The sequence below is a fragment of the Eriocheir sinensis genome, chromosome 48 (assembly GCF_024679095.1).
Source record: "Eriocheir sinensis breed Jianghai 21 chromosome 48, ASM2467909v1, whole genome shotgun sequence".
In the NCBI taxonomy this organism is placed as follows: domain Eukaryota; kingdom Metazoa; phylum Arthropoda; class Malacostraca; order Decapoda; family Varunidae; genus Eriocheir; species Eriocheir sinensis.
Genome location: NC_066556.1, coordinates 7,506,405 through 7,523,905, shown reverse-complemented (window position 1 = coordinate 7,523,905; position 17,501 = coordinate 7,506,405). Strand labels below are relative to the sequence as shown.

The 17,501-nt window shown below is 43.9% G+C and overlaps 1 protein-coding gene across 1 annotated transcript in view; it reads right to left on the bottom strand.

Annotated features, from left to right (window-relative positions):
- The window catches only part of LOC126981534 (hemicentin-2-like), a 172,603-nt gene that overhangs the window by 43,692 nt on the left and 111,410 nt on the right, over window positions 1–17,501 (bottom strand). Inside the window, exon 4 of the mRNA XM_050832731.1 lies at window positions 1,096–1,172. Coding sequence (XP_050688688.1) covers window positions 1,096–1,172 — 77 coding nt within the window. The remainder of the gene's footprint in view (window positions 1–1,095; window positions 1,173–17,501) is intronic.

Genomic DNA, 17,501 nt, shown 5'->3' with positions numbered 1-17,501 from the left:
ACACAACTATTTATATGGCGCTACAGGACAAAGCACAGTTCCACAGCCAATCAGCTACCAGCGTGGCTGCCACTATGCACCTCGTGAGTATTCGCTGTCGGCCGTCTTGGATCTAGAGCTTAGGCTCCCGTCCCGCGCCTCGTGATTGAGTTTGTGGCGAAGGCCGCCACAAAGGGGTTTGAATTCTCCCTTATTCTGCTTTTGCTCTTTCTTTATTAATTTTATATTCTCGTCTTGGTCATAATTGTGAGTTTAACTGTAAAAGACGTTTGCCAAGGAGTGCTGGTGGTGATTGTAAATAATTTAAGAAATCTTGAGAATGTGTGAAGTCTTAGAAATAGTTTTGAATTCTCCTTTTCCACTCACGTTTACTTTTTTCACATATCAGTTTTTTTTCTATTGCGTTTGGAGGTTTTGAATCGAAGCGCTGTCTAAACCTTTTTTTCGTAGACGGTATATTACTTTCTTACAAGTCCCCTCCGCCTTTTTCTTTTCGGTTTTAGTTATGGGAAAAGTTATATTGCTGTTTGTTTTTCTGGTACCTTTGTGTGTGTGTGTGTGTGTGTGTGTGTGTGTGTGTGGGGTGGGTGGGTGTGGGGTGTGGGTGGGTGGGTCGGTGTTGTCTGTGTCTAAACAATCAATGGTAACCAGAGTTGTTCAGATTGATGTGAGTGTTGACAAAAATATTCTTTCCTCTTGTCACATGTTCACGAAATGGTTTTCTGAAAATATTCACTCTCTGAAAAACTTATATTTTTGCTTCTTTATTAATGAAGTAGTCACTCTCCTTATAAATAGCACTCTTTTGTTGGTTATATTTAGTCCATGTCTGTATAAGTAATTTTAAGTGTTCTACAATTTTGTGGTTATTGCTAAGGCATGGCAGCACGCACCAAGACCTTTAGTGAAACAACATAACTAAAGTATATTAAAACCTGAGAAACCAATTTTTAAGCATTTTCATTGCAACAAAGAGATGATATGAGAAACAACCTGCGCGCAATACAGTAAAAGCAAGATTAACAGGAAACCGTGAATACCTAAATGAAAAGGATTGGCAGGTAAATCAAAGCTAATAAGGACTCAACAACTCACCTCTCGTCGCTGTAGTAGGTCTGGAGGCCGACAGTCAGGATGTGGAAGTCACTGCCTCTCCTTCGGGCCCACGTTACCTGGGAAATGAAAGATAATTATGTCACCTGAGAGAGAGAGAGAGAGAGAGAGAGAGAGAGAGAGAGAGAGAGAGAGAGTGTACAATGCATTACTGAAGAGGTCGTTTTACCATGTCGCTCTGAAAGATTAGCGGAGTGGTCTTCCCAAATCTTTTCTACCGCGAACTCTGAAACGCGGCGGACTGTTGCATCGTGAATAAGCAGAATTCATAAGCTCCTCACAAATCTATAAGCTCCTCACAAATAATAGCTAATCTTGTACTCGAAAGCCGCCTTCACCTTCCTCCTCCTCTTCCCCCTCCTCTTCTTCCTCTTCCGTTTCACCTCTTCTTCCTTCTCCCTTTAATCTTCCTCCTCCTCCTCCTCTTCTTCCACAGACACGCCATCCTGACCACAGTACACACAACATACTACACAAGGACTCAGCCTCCCCTCCCACCTCTTCACTTACTTGCTCGTCCCCTCACCCCTCTATCCTTCTACTTCTTCCCCCTCCCTCCTCCTCCTCCCTCTCCTTTCCTCCTCCTTCGCCTCATTACTTATTCCTCTTATACAAGCCTGTTACCTCGCACGTCAGGCCATATATCACACACATTGCTATCTACCTGCTACTTCGCTTGGCTCACAGACACGCACACACATACACAGACCCCCCCCCCCTCCACAAACACACACACTCACACACGCACACACTTGTACATACGGCATTCTATAATTTCTTCCACCGCCTACTATAGTTTCCTCTCTTAATCAATACATATATTTTTTTCTGCTTCCAAACACAATTACATATACATATTTACACACACACACACACACACACACACACACACACACACACACACACACACACACACACACACACACACACACACACACACACACACACACACACACACACACACACACACACACACACACACACACACACACACACACACACCTTCACACACACACACACACACACACACACACACACACATATATATATATATATATATATATAGATATATATATATATATATATATATATATATATATATTTTTTTTTTACCTTTCCCGCCCTTGTTTGTCTGGCCAGCCGGCACGAGGATGGCAAGTGATAATATGTGTTTGTGTGTTTGTTGTTTTACGGGCCATTTTGTCTATGTATGGGAGCGAGTGTGCGTGTGTGTGTGGGGGGGGGGGGGAGCGAGTGTGTGTGTGTGTGTGTGTGTGTGTGTGTGTGTGTGTGTGTTTGTTTGTGTGTGTACGGTAACCAAACACCGCTCTACAGATGATGCAAACACAAACAGCCTCATGCTCCTCCGCGCCTCCCTTTGCTGTGAATGTTATATTTTCTTCATTGTTGCACGAGGCTGAATAAACCAAACAGGTGTCGCCAGAGTGTTCAGGTGTGTCCAGGTGAAAACAATGTGAGAGCAAACGTTGCCGAGTCCCAGGAGGTCAAAGTGTGTGACAAAAAACGTGAGTGAGAGAGAGAGAGAGAGAGAGAGAGAGAGAGAGAGAGAGAGAGAGAGAGAGAGAGAGAGAGAGAGAGAGAGAGAGAGAGAGAGAGAGAGAGAGACTTATAAAGACTGAAAGAAGGAAGGAAAGATGAAAGGAACAGAGGAAGGAAGGATTTTCAAGGAAGGGAGGAAGTAAACTAGAATAAACTAGGTAGAGAAGGAGTAAAGAGACAGAACGGAGGGTGATAAAAGAAGAAAGGATGGATCGAAATAGGGAGAAAGAAGGGATAGCAAGAAACAAAATAATGAAAACTAAACATGGTAAGAAAAGGAACAGAGGGGAGAGTAAGCGAATAAAGAATGAAATAAGGAGGGAGTCAAGGAAGGAAGGAAAGAACTACACAACGACCAAGGATGAAAATGGTAGAAGAAAACTGAACATGTTGAGAAAAGGAACAGAGGGGAGAGCAAGAGAATAAAGAATGAAATGAGAAGGGAATCAAGGAGGGAAGAAAGGAAGGAAAAAATGACACAGCGACCAAGGAAAAAAATGATAAAAAGAGGGACCCGGTTTAATGAATACCAAAGTAGGAGATTGCGGTGTTTGTGAAGTGTGATATCAACGCGGCGTGAGTTCGGAGAAGTTTGAGAATTACCTTCATCACTGCTGCTCTCCCTTCCTCTCCTGTGCTTGCCTGACCTTGCTATGGGATTTGAGTGTTGTTTTGGGAGTATGTTTTTTGTAGAGTGTGTGCGTGAGCCCCTTTCGTGGGAATGATCGTGTGTACGTTCTGTGAGTTCTGAGAAGTTTGTGAGTTACGTTTATCATTACTGCTTTCCCTTCCCTTTTCGGGCTTGATTGGCCATGCGTCGTGATCGGGCTGTTGTTTAGAGAGTGCTTATAAATAGTGTGTTCGTGAGTCCGTTTGTTAGAATGATCGTTTGAATGTATATAAATGGTTTGTACGTGTATTGTGTTTGTGTGAATATGTTTTTTTTTCGTGTGTGTGTGGTTATATAGATAGCATGTAGGTGAAAGCGTGTGTGTTTGAGTGAGAGCGAGTGTGTGTGTGTGTTTGTGTATTTATCTGTCTCTTTATTTACTTGTTTGTTGCTCTTGAAGGTTGTGCTCTGTATGGAAGGGAGCTATTATAGTCATTTCATTTATATTTTACTTTCCTTTCTCTCTCTCGCGTCCTGTTCCCTGTTGGATAGTCGACTTAGGTGTTTGGGATTGAAAGCTTGAATTACACCTTTTTTACTTTCACTTTCTGTTGATCTGCCACTCCACCTCCCCCTACTCTCTCTCTCTCTCTCTCTCTCTCTCTCTCTCTCTCAAATCCCATCTTAATCCAGTCAAAGCGAGGTAGAAAAAAAAAACAGGAATCCAAAGGGGTCAAAGAGAGACATTCATACATAGGACACGTTCTCCCTGGCAGCACTCAGGAAATTACTCCAATACCTCCTCCAAAACCTTCTACAATCTGAGTTTTTGCCTCATCCTTTTGTGTATCCTTTTGACCTTACCATCTGCAGCAGAGTCCGTCACCTTCTACGTTTCCTTCGCCTTCTTTAGATGTAGTTGAAAGGTTGTTATAGAGTTGGTAATCATATGTCATTCTCAACTTCTCCTTCAGCTCACAGGGAAGTCTTTAAGAAGTTACTGTACCCCTTTCAAAACCCGTCTGCACCTTTTGCCTTTCCTTCGCCTTCCGGCAAAAGTTTGTGAGGGAAGGGCGTGGCGTACTGAAGCTACTTTTAATTCAGTCTTCCAATCATTCTACCTCCTCCCTCGCTCCTCCGTAGGCATCACCAAAGGGAACCAGACTATGCTGTTGAGAGAGAGAAAGAAAAGGAGAAAGGAAGAGAGAGAGAGAGAGAGAGAGAGAGAGAGAGAGAGAGAGAGAGAGAGAGAGAGAGAGAGAGAGAGAGAGAGAGAGAGAGAGAGAGAGAGAGAGAGAGAGAGAGAGAGAGAGAGAATATCGGTAACATAGCCTTTAGCAAACTAATAGGTCGCTTGAATACTCATATAACAAGCCACGAGTGCCAGTTCCATGTGTATCTTGTATTAGCAGTGTTTAATACATCATTACTGCTGGTCGGGCGCGGTATTGTTCTATTTCCCGGAATGAACGCGGCGGTCAAAGCGTGTTATGAGTGTTCCAGTGACGCCGCTCCATTGTTTGTGTTCCCGAGCCACGGTTTGCTTCGGGAGTTTGTGTTGCATCCAGTAATGAGCACCGCGGGCATGCCAGGCGGAGGAGTATTGAACAGAGGTGACTGGCTATGGCGTGTGGCTAGTCAGTGATTCAGGGAGAACAGAGAGAGAAAGGAGGAGGAGGAGGAGAGAAAAACATAGCTGAGACTCGCTGTAGGTACATTAGTAGTGAGATATGGAATGAAAAGAGAATCCAAGAGAGGTAAGCGAGTACAAGTTGCCGGCGGGTCCGCGATGATATACAGTGAGAACATTACACGTGTGAGGAGGAAAGATTTTGACGAAGCACAGTGCGCGGACCTCCCTTTACGAATGTTAAGTACACAGCCGTTCCGAGAGCCGGGTCGTATATCAGGCTTTGTTCACGTGTCCGTAACGGCAAAGCAATTTACGTGCGAGCCGTGTTTCACCTCGGCCGCAGTAATGCATGTGTTTATAGTATGGTGAATGATGCCGCTGACGGACGAGGGCTTCGATTTCTGAATCTAAACAAGAGAGGGACCGGGCCGATGATAGAGATATCGGGCAATGAAGTGAGAGGAGTATTGCATTGTTGCGTAGTGAATCTATGTTACCCGTAATTTTCTCGTGTTCTTTCCTTCATTCGACTTATAAATGATGATATGAATTTGCTTTAAGCTTGCGATTAGTTTCCGCACACATAATTAAGTGAGTAGAATATTGGTATTTAAAGGACATGGTATAGTTAGTGAAATGTGGCATACCGGAACCGTAGAGTTACTGCTCTGTCGGAGATGGTTTGTGGTGAACTACGTACCTGTTCACTCATCAGTTCTATAAAACTGGTGCTTCTCGTCAATTCTGTTTTCTTGATAAGTTGAAATTGTACTGTAAACTGCAGTAAGAACTTTTAATAATGTTTAGTTGATCTTTTCTCAGGTGCTGGGAATAGCGTACGGTATTAACAATAATATCCTGTAATTGCATCTATTAACCGTACATAAAAAAAAGTACCACAGAGATAGTGCTCCCTCGCAACCCTCTGTCCGTCCGCGTCCAGTCGGCAGCCCCGCACACACCCCCTCCTCGTAACGGAGCGCCTCGTCCATCGCGGGTGCCGGCGCGGGCTGAAACAAGTCACGGCCGGGAGAAGCGTATCAGTGACGCGCTGAGAAAGCCTCGCATGGATAACGCCGGCTCGCTTCACCCCACCCCCCCCTGCCCCATCCCCTGCCCCCCACCGCTCCATCAAGGGTCAATTACGGGATAAACCATTTTTTGCAGTCCGTATTAGCAGCCATGTATTGGATTTCCAGTATGAAACTCAATTTTATAGCAAGGCTTTGTTTTGAAATCGGTATTAATGGCAACGTGATTAATACCTAAAGAGAATATTTTTTTATCAAAGCTCAATCTCCGACCATACTCCTTTTCATATATCCTAATGGTAGTCAATTATCTGGTGACTAACATATAACACCACCGAAGCTCAGTTCAACGACTTAACCTTTTTTACACTGTTGTTAATAAATATCTGCTCATCTGATGGTATCCGGAGACGTTCTGTACTTCATTAAAATTTGAGTAATGTAGAGCATTAATGTAAATGGTTGCCTGACAAAAGTCTTCGTAATATGAAGAGGAATAGCTATTTGCATTCAGCATCAACGAATGACGTGCCCAGAAATAGAATAAGATAAAAAGCAAAAGTATAAAAGAAAGAAAAGTGCAAGCAGGCAAATATATTGTTAATAATATATTGACCGTTGCTTCTAACGTATTGTCTAATTTTATGCCTTTTTTTTTTTGCCCTCATAATATTTTGTTGATGTATTATTCCATTCTGGTCCGGAGATTCATAAAGTGTAAGTACCGAAATGAATTACCGATGCCGAGAATAACGGCAAGCAAAGAGTGTCGTGGGAGGCGAGGCCGCGGAGGCTCATAAATTGGCTTTATAAAAAAAATGATAGATGTTAATTGCATTCTTCAGCATTATGAAAGCCTTGTTTTTACATATAAGGTCGAAGAGATGCGAGTAAAGTAGTAATTGGTCGGAATATATTATTTTTCCTGTTATTTATTGTTACACTCATGAATGATTTATTTATCAGTATTCCTACAATTGTGGTCTTCTCTTCAGGGTCAGGTCAGTGTAAGTTGATCATCCACATACATATTTGATGGGTTGAAACTTTGCCTCGGAGCTTTGTTCATAACTCGAATATTATTGAAGTTCTTGAACATAAAGTTTCAACCTCATATGATACAAAGAACCCGTATATCACATTTTTACGTCCTTTCACATAGTTCAGGGTACGAAAATAATTACTAAAAACATTCACTACAACGAAAAATGATAAGGAAAATCTAATAAATCACATCATATATTACGTGCTGGCTTATGAACTTGCTATCGCCTGCAGATGATGATTCACAGTTGACTTGCCTTGAGTAGGATTTCCGCCCCAATAATTATTGCATGCAAGACTTACTGAATGACGGGAGCGGAGGGAATTGGGTGTATATGTGAATGCAGAATATATTGGAGAAAGAGAGAGAACGAAGGCAGATTTAGTGTGCTGAAGGGAATGCATATAAAAAACTACCTCTTTTTCACCTTCATTACGATTTCGATTTCCTTAAAAGCCAAATTTCATTAGAGCTCCACCTTCATCATAAACTCAAAAAGGCTCCACAGAATCACTTAACCCTTATGGACTTATGAGGCTGCAGATAACACCACTCACCCAGGCACAGAAAAACAGTTAACCACTTGCGATTTAAACCCATCTTCCCTAAACTTTATGATGTAAGCTAACGCACTCATAAGGAAAATGGGTGCTGAAATCTCCCCATAAGGTATACGTCTCATAAAAACCATCCCTGCTTAACTTTTAGGAGAGGTTCAAATCCTAGCCAAAAGTCTGGCGTCGCGAGGGTAAAGGTGGCCAAAGGGGCAGTCAAGTCGAGGCTTTATTGATCATACGGAAGGTGATGAAACAGTAAGAGTGCAGGGAGAAGACTGCAGGGAGGCGGAGGGATGGGGAGGAAGGGCAGGGATGGGACGAGCATTAGAAGAAGTGAAGGAATGAGAGTATTGGAGTGTTCGAGTTAATATATCAGTGTTAAAATCTATTAGAAGGGTGGAAAGGGACTAGAAAGGAATGCGTATTAGAAAGAATGACAGGTTAAGAGTATTAGTGTTAGAGTATTCGAATGTTAGAGTAGGTGTTGAAACATTAGGACGGTGGGTTGAGCCTAAGCTGGAACAAGTATTAGGAGTGGAGGATTGAGAGCATCAGAGTGAAGAGTATCAGGGGAGAGTATTAGACCGTTAGAGTGTTAGTGTTAGTATCAGTGTGTTAGAGTATTAGTATTAGAGTATCAGAGTATTAGAGTGTTAGGAGGGCGTGAAGGGGCTGGCATGGGACGACGGTGGGCGAAAGAGCTTGGCGCTGGTGTGTATATTAGCCGTAGGGAAGGAGGTTTATCGTGTTTACATGGATAAAGCGAATGACGTGTCGGTATTGGCTTGGCTCTGAGACTGGATTAATGGTTATTGCTTTCCCTGGTTGCTTACCTTCCCGCTTCTCTCCCTCCCTCTCACTGTCTGAAGCTCGTTTTCATCTAGTTATGATGTCGCCGTTCTATGTAATCATCTTCTTGTTGTTGTTGTTGTTATTATTGTTACCATTACTATTATTGTTGTTGGCCTCGAGTTAGTTATGTCGCCGTGTTGAAGAAAAGGGCACGTGTATCTTTTTTTCCTTCACGTACTTCTGTATTGAATGGTGTAATGATTTAGTAGTTTTTTTTTACTCAACGATCCTTCCTTCTCGGTGTTTGTTTCTCCCTCCGTTTGCATTCCTTCTTTGCATTACTCTCTTTATCTGCGCTAACTTTTCCGCACGGATTTCAGTACTCTCTCCATACACCTGCACCTCTTCACATTTTCATTCCTTCTTCTTCTCCACCCATTTCTCCCTCAGTACACAAATTTGAACGTGCAACTTATCCATTCTAACCCTTCTACATTTCCATTACAACGTGCTGTCCATATCCCATCCGCGGGGCGTAGATGTCTACTTCCACTGCATTAGTCACTCGCATCTCGGCCTCCACATGGGTTTTCAGTTGGACGTGTTGACTCTGTTCATTCGCCTCACTTCAGACACACTCCTGCAACAACACACATTCAAAAGCCACACACACTCACACCTTACTAGGATACTTTCTCTCCTCCTCTTCCTTCTCTCTCCTTCTCCTCCTCCCCTCCTCTCCTCTCCTCTCCTCTCCTTTCCTCTCCTCTCCTCTCCTCTCCTCCTCCTCCTCCAATTCTTCCTCTTCCTCTTCCTTCTCCTCCTCCTCCTGAACCCGAAACCTCATTAAGGCCGAGGAACAGCACCCAGGCCGCCTCGTCGTAATCGAAAATTAAGCATATGTGAATTAAAGGAGCAACTCGTTTGTGTCTAAATCGGGCCCCGGGCGGAGATAACAGAGGTAGGAAGGCAACAACACACTCCTCACGCACGTAGTAGGCATTAACATGTTAGGGGGAAAAGGTCAACAAGTTACCCATTCATACTTAAAAAGGGTGACACTTGGCGACGCAGACTTTAGAGGATTATTGAACAAACACGGAAGGCAGGACAAGAATCTCCTCACACAGTAAAAACATTCCTACTTCGCAACACAAACATGGAAAACGAAACAACAATCCCCTCACACACGTAAAAACAGCTCGATTTTTTAATGCCCGAAAAACTACAACAAGGAATTATTAGTTTGAAAGCGTGAAATTAGATGCCTCAGTGGAGATCAAATAAACGAGAATCATAAACAAAATACTAAAAATGAAATATCCAAACCCGAACTAAAGTAAAAGCAAAACACCAATATCTAAAAAGCAGTAACAAGTTCATCTTTTCGTTGTTTTCCTATTCTTTCGAACGTTAGAATGTGCTTGTGTTGTGGCGTGAGTTCACGAGTCACGCAGGGAAGAGGAAAAACTGGAGCCAAGAGGACAAAAGAGTTCGGAAAACCTTGCATCTGCCTGTGATATTTATTTGCGCCGCCCGTGACCTTTCCCAGCGCCGCGGGAGGCGCTTGCCTGAAGAGCTCCCGGGGGAGAGAGAGTGAACGTTGCTCTAAGTGTCGAAGTTTACCCGACTAAAGAGGTTAGTTATCCCTCGCTATCTAAGGAGACTTTCCCTCCCTCGGTACTCCTCTGGCAACGCGACCACAGAGGGAGAAAATGCTAGATAATATTGTTCTTATTCACGATAATAAATGAAGAACACTAACGCATTACCTGTTTTTCCAGCACAACGGCCTCGTGGCACAAAGAAGAAAAGATTGAGGATAAGATGAAAACTAAAAACTATGTTGCTGTAAATATCCCGCGCTAATTATAAAACTATTGAAAAAAGAATGAAAAATAGTAAGAAAAACTCATTAATCTTAGTTTTGAAATTAAGAGGCAAAAGAGGACTATTTAGTTATTTGTTACTGTGGAAATAAAGACATATTAATGCTGAGAATGACATCACGTTGACTGACACGCCAGGACTTAGCATCACCATGGTTTGGGCGTCTCTTTGATGGTTAACAGGGGTGGGGGTGGGGGGGGGGCAAGGAGACTGAGGAAAAGATTTACATTAATGTCACCTGTTACACGTTAATTAATTAATCCCCATATTTCAGGGCCGTTAACAGCCTCCCCATAACTGACTAACTTTTAATTAACCGAGCAAAATAAATTTTCTATCCCGCTTCATTTGGGTGTGGTGAGCATCTGGCCTCGAGCAGGTAGCTAACATATTTGTTATTGAAGGCAAATTATACATCTTTTTAAGTGAATATTTAGCCACCTTTTAATATGTCACTGATGTACTGAATCTCTTAGAGAGACCTTTAGTCCTCTTTTATGTGTTTTTGAAGTGATGTTTTTCTTAAGTAGATCTTTAGCCTTTTATTTCATGTTCTTGAAGTAATGAACGAGTGAGAGTGATTGCACGGCGTTGCTTTGGTTTTGGCAAGTGGAGTTTAATTGCTTCCGGCTGGACTGTGATTACGCTTCAAGTATTTGTTTTGGCTGCAGTTGAAGGACTGTAATCATGTTAGGGGGGTGGAGAGAGAGAGAGAGAGAGAGAGAGAGAGAGAGAGAGAGAGAGAGAGAGAGAGAGAGAGAGAGAGAGAGAGAGAGAGAGAGAGAGAGAGAGAGAGACACACACACACACACACACACACACACACACACACACACACAGTACATTCATCCTGTTGTGTATCCTCTTCATAGTACTTTATTTTCCGTGTTTCTAAAGCAAGGTTTCTCTGATGGCCAAGCAAGACCATAAGACCTTCTGATGCGCAAAACCCTCTTATCCCGGCAGCATGCGAGGTCTAAGAAATAAGAAAACCTTTAGTGTCCTGAGGTCACAATGTCGCGGGGGATCTGTTTTGTCGCTAGTCTGAGGAAAGATTTCTCGCGGCGGTGTTTCGAGGATTGAAAAACTAATCCTCGAGACTCCGCTGTGATGCTAACATACCACTTTTTAACTCATTTATACCACGGTCTTCAAAATGGTTTCTGGCTTTGTGCTTCTCATCTCCTCTCCGAAATTGTCCTCTCTTTTAGTCACTCATATCTGCATTTTTTACAGAAGCATTGCATAGCCGGCTTTTTTGTTTCTATTTAGCTGTGCCCTTGAGCTGCCGCCTGTGCCGTAAAATAATTGATTACTGTTACGTTTAATATTCAGTAATACCGCTTCATATGTAAATTGGAGTGAAATATTTCCATTCTCATATCACGGTGTTTTAGATATCGCGGAGCCTTGTACTTTGCTTCCGCTGATTACTGAAACGTTTGGTATTCACCGACTTCGCTTGGCATATAAAGAGGAAGAGGAAAATGTTTTACTCTTTTCCTGTTCTGTTCGTCAACTTTTCCTGCCACATTCTTCATCATCTCTACTTCTCTACTGTCTCGTATCACGGTCTTTAAAATATTTCGTAGTTTTATTCCCTTTGATTAGAGAAACGTTTGATATTCAGTAACTTTTCCTCGTATGTGAAGCTGAGTGATATATTTCTTTTATTTTCCATCACTACATGCTAACTTCTTTCCCTGCAATTATCCTCCATATCCACTCCTCTACGTCAACTTTTTTCCCCATGGACCTTTCCTTACAAACTTTCCTGCTCTGCCCGTCTACTTCTTTCCCTACAACCCTACTCATGTCCACTCTCTCATTAACTGTTTCCACTTCTTTCCTTACTAGCCCTACAAGCCTCTCCTTACAAAACATTCCTCACAAACTTTCCTGCTCTACCTGTCAACTTCTTCCCTTACACTCCTTCTCCATGTCTAAACCCTCACGTTCATCCTCCCTGAAGCGTCACCCCGCCCATTAAATCGTCCACGTCTTCTACTCTCTGTGTCTCGGTTCGCATAAAAATCATTGCCAGATTCCCCCAAAGCACCGAACTTTCCCTTTCTCAACTTTCCACTGTTTGTCCGTCACTTCTTTTCTGCCCTGCACGTGTCCTCCTATTGCTCTCTCTTTTCTGTGTACGCGTCCTCCTCCTCGTCGTCCATCTCCTCCTTCTTTTCCTCTTTTTTCTTTTTATTTTCAAGTGCCTCTTCCGTTTCCTCCCATTTTTTCCGGTTTCTTTCCTCTTCCTCCTCTTCTCTTTTTTTCTTGTCCGTTGCCTCCTTCGTCTCCTCTTTTTTCCTCCTTCCTTTCCCCTTTTTCCATCTGTCTGGTCCTTCCCCTTGCCATCCTTTTTCTTCACTTCTTCTGCAGTCTTTCCATTCTCCTCCTCCTCCTCCTCCTCCTCCTCCTCCTCCTCCTCCCGTTCACTTCCTACAAACAAGCAAACTTCTAGACGGTTGTAAATTCCCCTCATCGTCGTCTCTGGCTGGTGAGTCCCCGGGGGGCGTCTAAGGCTCCCCCCAGCCCCCTGCCCCCCCCTTGTCTGCTGAGGGTGTCCTGCGCCTCCCTAACCTCCTGACCCTGTGTGTGTGTGTGTGTGTGTGTGTGTGTGTGTGTGTGTGTGTGTGTGTGTGTGTGTGTGTGTGTGTGTGTGTTTCCTTCCTCTCCAACCTTGACCTCCCGATTGTGTGTGTGTATGTGTGTGTGTGTGTGTGTGTGTGTGTGTGTGTGTGTGTGTTTAGCTGATAAGACTTTGTGTGTAACTGTAAATTCCGAAACACACACACACACACACACACACACACACACACACACACACACACACACACACACACACACACACACACACACACACACACACACACACACACACACACACACACACACACACACACACGATCCCCCCCACTGCCCCGACCCCCCCGACACACCATCACCATCACCACCACCACAATACCACTTTGGCCGTCCATCTCCCCTTGTTATGTGTCGTCTCCCCGCCTCGTATACATAATAACCTATCTATCGACGAATCACCACCGTTTCCCGACACAACGACGCGACCCCACCACCATCACCACCACCACCATCACCACCACCGCCGCCGCCACTACCACCACCACCCCCACCACCATTGTTCCATCATTCTTCTCTCTAATCTCACCCACTAAAGCATTCGCAGCGCCCCTCGTCCCTAACATAAAACTCGATTGTGACCCTAATATCGAGGGGGCAGGGTGAGGAAAAGTCAGCGGGAGCAGGAAGAGGAGGAGGAGGAGGAGGAGGAGGAGGAGGAGGAGGAGAGAGAGAGAGAGAGAGAGAGAGAGAGAGAGAGAGAGAGAGAGAGAGAGAGAGAGAGAGAGAGAGAGAGAGAGAGAGAGAGAGAGAGAGAGAGAGAGAGAGAGAGAGAGAGGTATCCCCATTTAATCACTTGGGCCACGAAGCAGGTGAGGTGTGACCTACCCATAACAGCGCCAGGTGACAGCCCACGTGATTAGTCGGATTTACTCTCCTCGTAAAGCCCAACACGCCAGCGGGGACTTATACGTCAACCCCGCCCGCCTGCTACATCCCTGCCATCCCTCCCCTCTCTCCCTGCTATCCACCCCCCATGTCCTCCTTGGTTCCTACCCCCTTTTCTGTTCCTCCTCCCTCCCCTTTCCTGTAGCTCTAACCCTTTCCCTGTCCACTTGTCTACCTCCTCCCTTCCCTTGTTCTTCTGCCTCCCTCCTTGATCACGAACTCCCTCTTTCCTCTTTCCTTCCCCTCTCCTATCTCTCTCCACCTTCCCTTGTCCCTCTGATGTCACTCCCCTCTCTCCCTTCTCCTCTTCCTCTACCCCCTACCCCTGTCTCCCTGTCTCCCTTTTCCTCTTCTTCTGTTCCCTTACCCCCTTCCCTGTCCCTCTGTTCATCTGTTACTCCCTGCTACATACCCCACCCACTTCTACCCCTTTCCTGTCCCTCTGCCTTGCCCCTTCTTCCCCTGCCACCCTGCCTGCCCCATGCTGGCCTCCTTCTATCCTCTCTGTCCCCAAGCCACCTTCCCTAAACCCCCCTTGTCACCTCCCATCCCTGCCTGACTTAACACCTCCATTGGGCCGCCATCACTCTGGTTTTATACGCCTTTGGTTATTAGTTTACGCCGCTCTGCTCTTAACGCCTAAACTGCTATGCCGAGATTCGTAGTGCTGATAATTATAGGCATTCTTTTAAGGGTGTTTGGTATGTTGTTTTTTTGGTGGGGGTTATGTGTAACTGTTTGTGTTGAGGTGGAGGCAAGGGTTTGTGCGTTTGTGTTTGTGGGGAGGGCGGAGGTGTTGGTGGAGTCAGTGTGTGCTTGTGTGCGTGTGTGCGTGTGTGTGTTCCTGGTCCATTCGTCTCCGTAGTAAAAGTATTGGCAGTTGTCGATATCGGAGGCTTGTTTTCACCTTCTCTCTCACGTTTTCTTTCTCCTCCACCGCCTCGACGACCTTACGAACACACACACACACACACACACACACACACACACACACACACACACACACACACACAAACACAAACACACAAATATATCCATGCACTCTAGAAACCTCGGTAGCCATAACAATGAGAGAGAGATATAAACAGAACGAGACAAAGGGAAGCAGGATAGGAGGAATGTCTATGTAATAACAAAAACAAACATATAGGTCACGTTGTCTTGCATGATAAACAATCCCTTCAGTAAGTAGATGCTCTCCTTCGGCAGCCTAAGAGATTTTCCAGACCATGTGATACAAAAAGGCTCGGATGTTTTTTCTCGTCCAGACTCCAGGAACATAAGAGAAGGAGAAGGCGGAGGAGAAAGGGGAGAGTAAAATAAAGGCGTGAGGGTGAAGAAGATAAGGAAGCAAGGCGAAAATAAAAGGGAAAAAGGAGACGTAAGGGTGAAGGAGAAGACAAAAGAAAGGGGAAAGGAAAAAGGAGAAAAGACGGGAAGTGAGGGCGAAGAAGTAGACAGAGGAGAAAGGGGAGAGGAAAACGGGAAAAAGAGAAGACAGAATGGAAGGGGTGAAGGATAAAACAAAAAAAAGAGAAGACATAAGGAGAAGGAGAAGACAAAGGAGAAAGTGGAAAGAGGAAAAAAGACGCATAAGGGGAAGGCGAAGACAGAGAAAAAGGGGAAGAGAAAAAAAAAGAAAAGAGAACACATAAGGGAAGGAGAAGACAGGGAAGAAAGGGAAGAGAAAAAAAAAGAAAAGAGAACACATAAGGGAAGGAAAAGACAGAGAAGAAACGGAAGAGAAAAAAAACAAAAGAGAACACATAAGGGAAAGGAGAAGACAGGGAAGAAAGGGAAAAGAAAAAAAACAAAAGAGAACACAGAAGGGGAAGGAGAAGACAGGGAAGAAAGGGAAGAGAAAAAAAAGAAAAGAGAACACATAAGGGGAAGGAGAAGACAGAAGAGAAAGGGGAAAACGTGAAAAAAAGGAGACATATGAGTGAAGGAGAAGACAGAAGAGAAAGGGGAAAAGAAAACAGAAAAAAAACCCAGACGTGAAGATGAGGGGGGATGAGAGGGGTAAGGGGAGTGAGGGGATCGAGGGGGGTGAGGGGATCGAGAGGGGTGAGGGGGTCGAATGGGGGGTGAGTGGGTCGAAGGGGGTGACTTGCCTTGCCTTGTCTAGCCGTGTAAGGAACGATGTGTTATGACAGGGTTTTGTGTTTTGTTCTCTTCCAGACACGAAAATTGGTCCACTTTATCGTACTGTTGCTTCTCCTCCTACGGCGCTTTTTTTTTTTTTCTTTTTGGTGTGTGTGTGCGCCTTACGTTCTGCTGTGTTGGGAGTGGATATAGATGGCTTCCTATTATTCATTTCTCGCCCTTGCTTTTATTTCTTGATGTTAGTTCTCTTCGTTCACTTTTCATGCCTCTATACTTCTGGTGTTTTCAGGGTGGTTGCTATTTTAAGTGTTTTTGCTTCTATCAATTTCTCGCTGTTGTTTTCCATCTTTCAGTTTATCGTTTTATGTTATTTTCCTCTTGTTCTTTGTTCATGGTGAATATAAATGGCTTGTTTTTGTTAATTTCTTAGTTTTGTTTTTCATCCTTCTCTCTATCGTTTTATGTTTTGCTTCCATTTTGTTGCTGGACTTTACTGTGCGATGATTAAGACTGAAATGTTTCGAAATTTTAGTGAAAGCTCCTGCGTTTCCTGTAACATGAATAATAATAGGAACAAAGGTATTGGACGTTGATGCTAAATGTGTGTATATGTAAAAAATTTCCTTTAAATATTAAGGGTGATGTAAATTCTCGCTGTGAAAGTGACTGTAGTAACTACGCTCTGCATCATAACTGCGTACGTTTTTCGCGCTAAAATTACATCGTTTTCAGGAAGTAACTCGAGGATTTTTCCCACCCTCCTCTCCATTAATAATAATAATGTGTGTGTGTGTGTGTGTGTGTGTGTGTGTGTGTGTGTGTGTGTGTGTGTGTGTGTGTGTGAGTGTGGATGTGGGCGTGTGCGTAAGCTTCCGTCTGCTCCCGTGTTTATGTGCGTGCCTTTGAGACTTTATCATTCCACCTTTTCTTGTTCAACACGGGCAGCAACACGGGCGTAGGCGAGGCAACAACCTGACCCCCGCGGCGCCTTGTCCTAGTGAGTTTGTTCCCTCCGGAGCTTTTAATCTTGCATTGGATGGTTCCGGCACGATGTTTCTTTGATAAGGGCTCAGTGTTGTCTGCACGTGTTGGGGCCTGGCGAAGTAAATGTGAAATAGGAGATGTCTAGGTGAAATAATAAGGAAATGATATATGGAAGCGCATTTAGTAGAGAGGAGGTCGATCTGTTTTATTTTTTATGTTTTGGTGAAATATTAAGGAGGGAGTGATACATAGAAGCAGATTTAGCAGAAAGTTTGTGTGTTTTTTTATGTTTAGGTGAATTGTTAATGAGGTAATGATATATGGAAGCGCATTTAGCAGAGAGGAGGTCGATCTGTTTTATTTTTTATGTTTTGGTGAAATATTAAGGAGGGGGTGATACATGGAAGCAGATTTAGCAGAAAGTTTGTGTTTTTTTTTATGTTTAGGTGAATTGTTAATGAGGTAATGATATATGGAAGCGCATTTAGCAGAGAGGAACTCGATCAGATTTATATTTTTATGTTTTGGTGAAATATTAAGGAGGGGGTGATACATGGAAGCAGATTTAGCAGAAAGTTTGTGGTTTTTTATGTTTAGGTGAATTGTTAATGAGGTAATGATATATGGAAGCGCATTTAGCAGACAG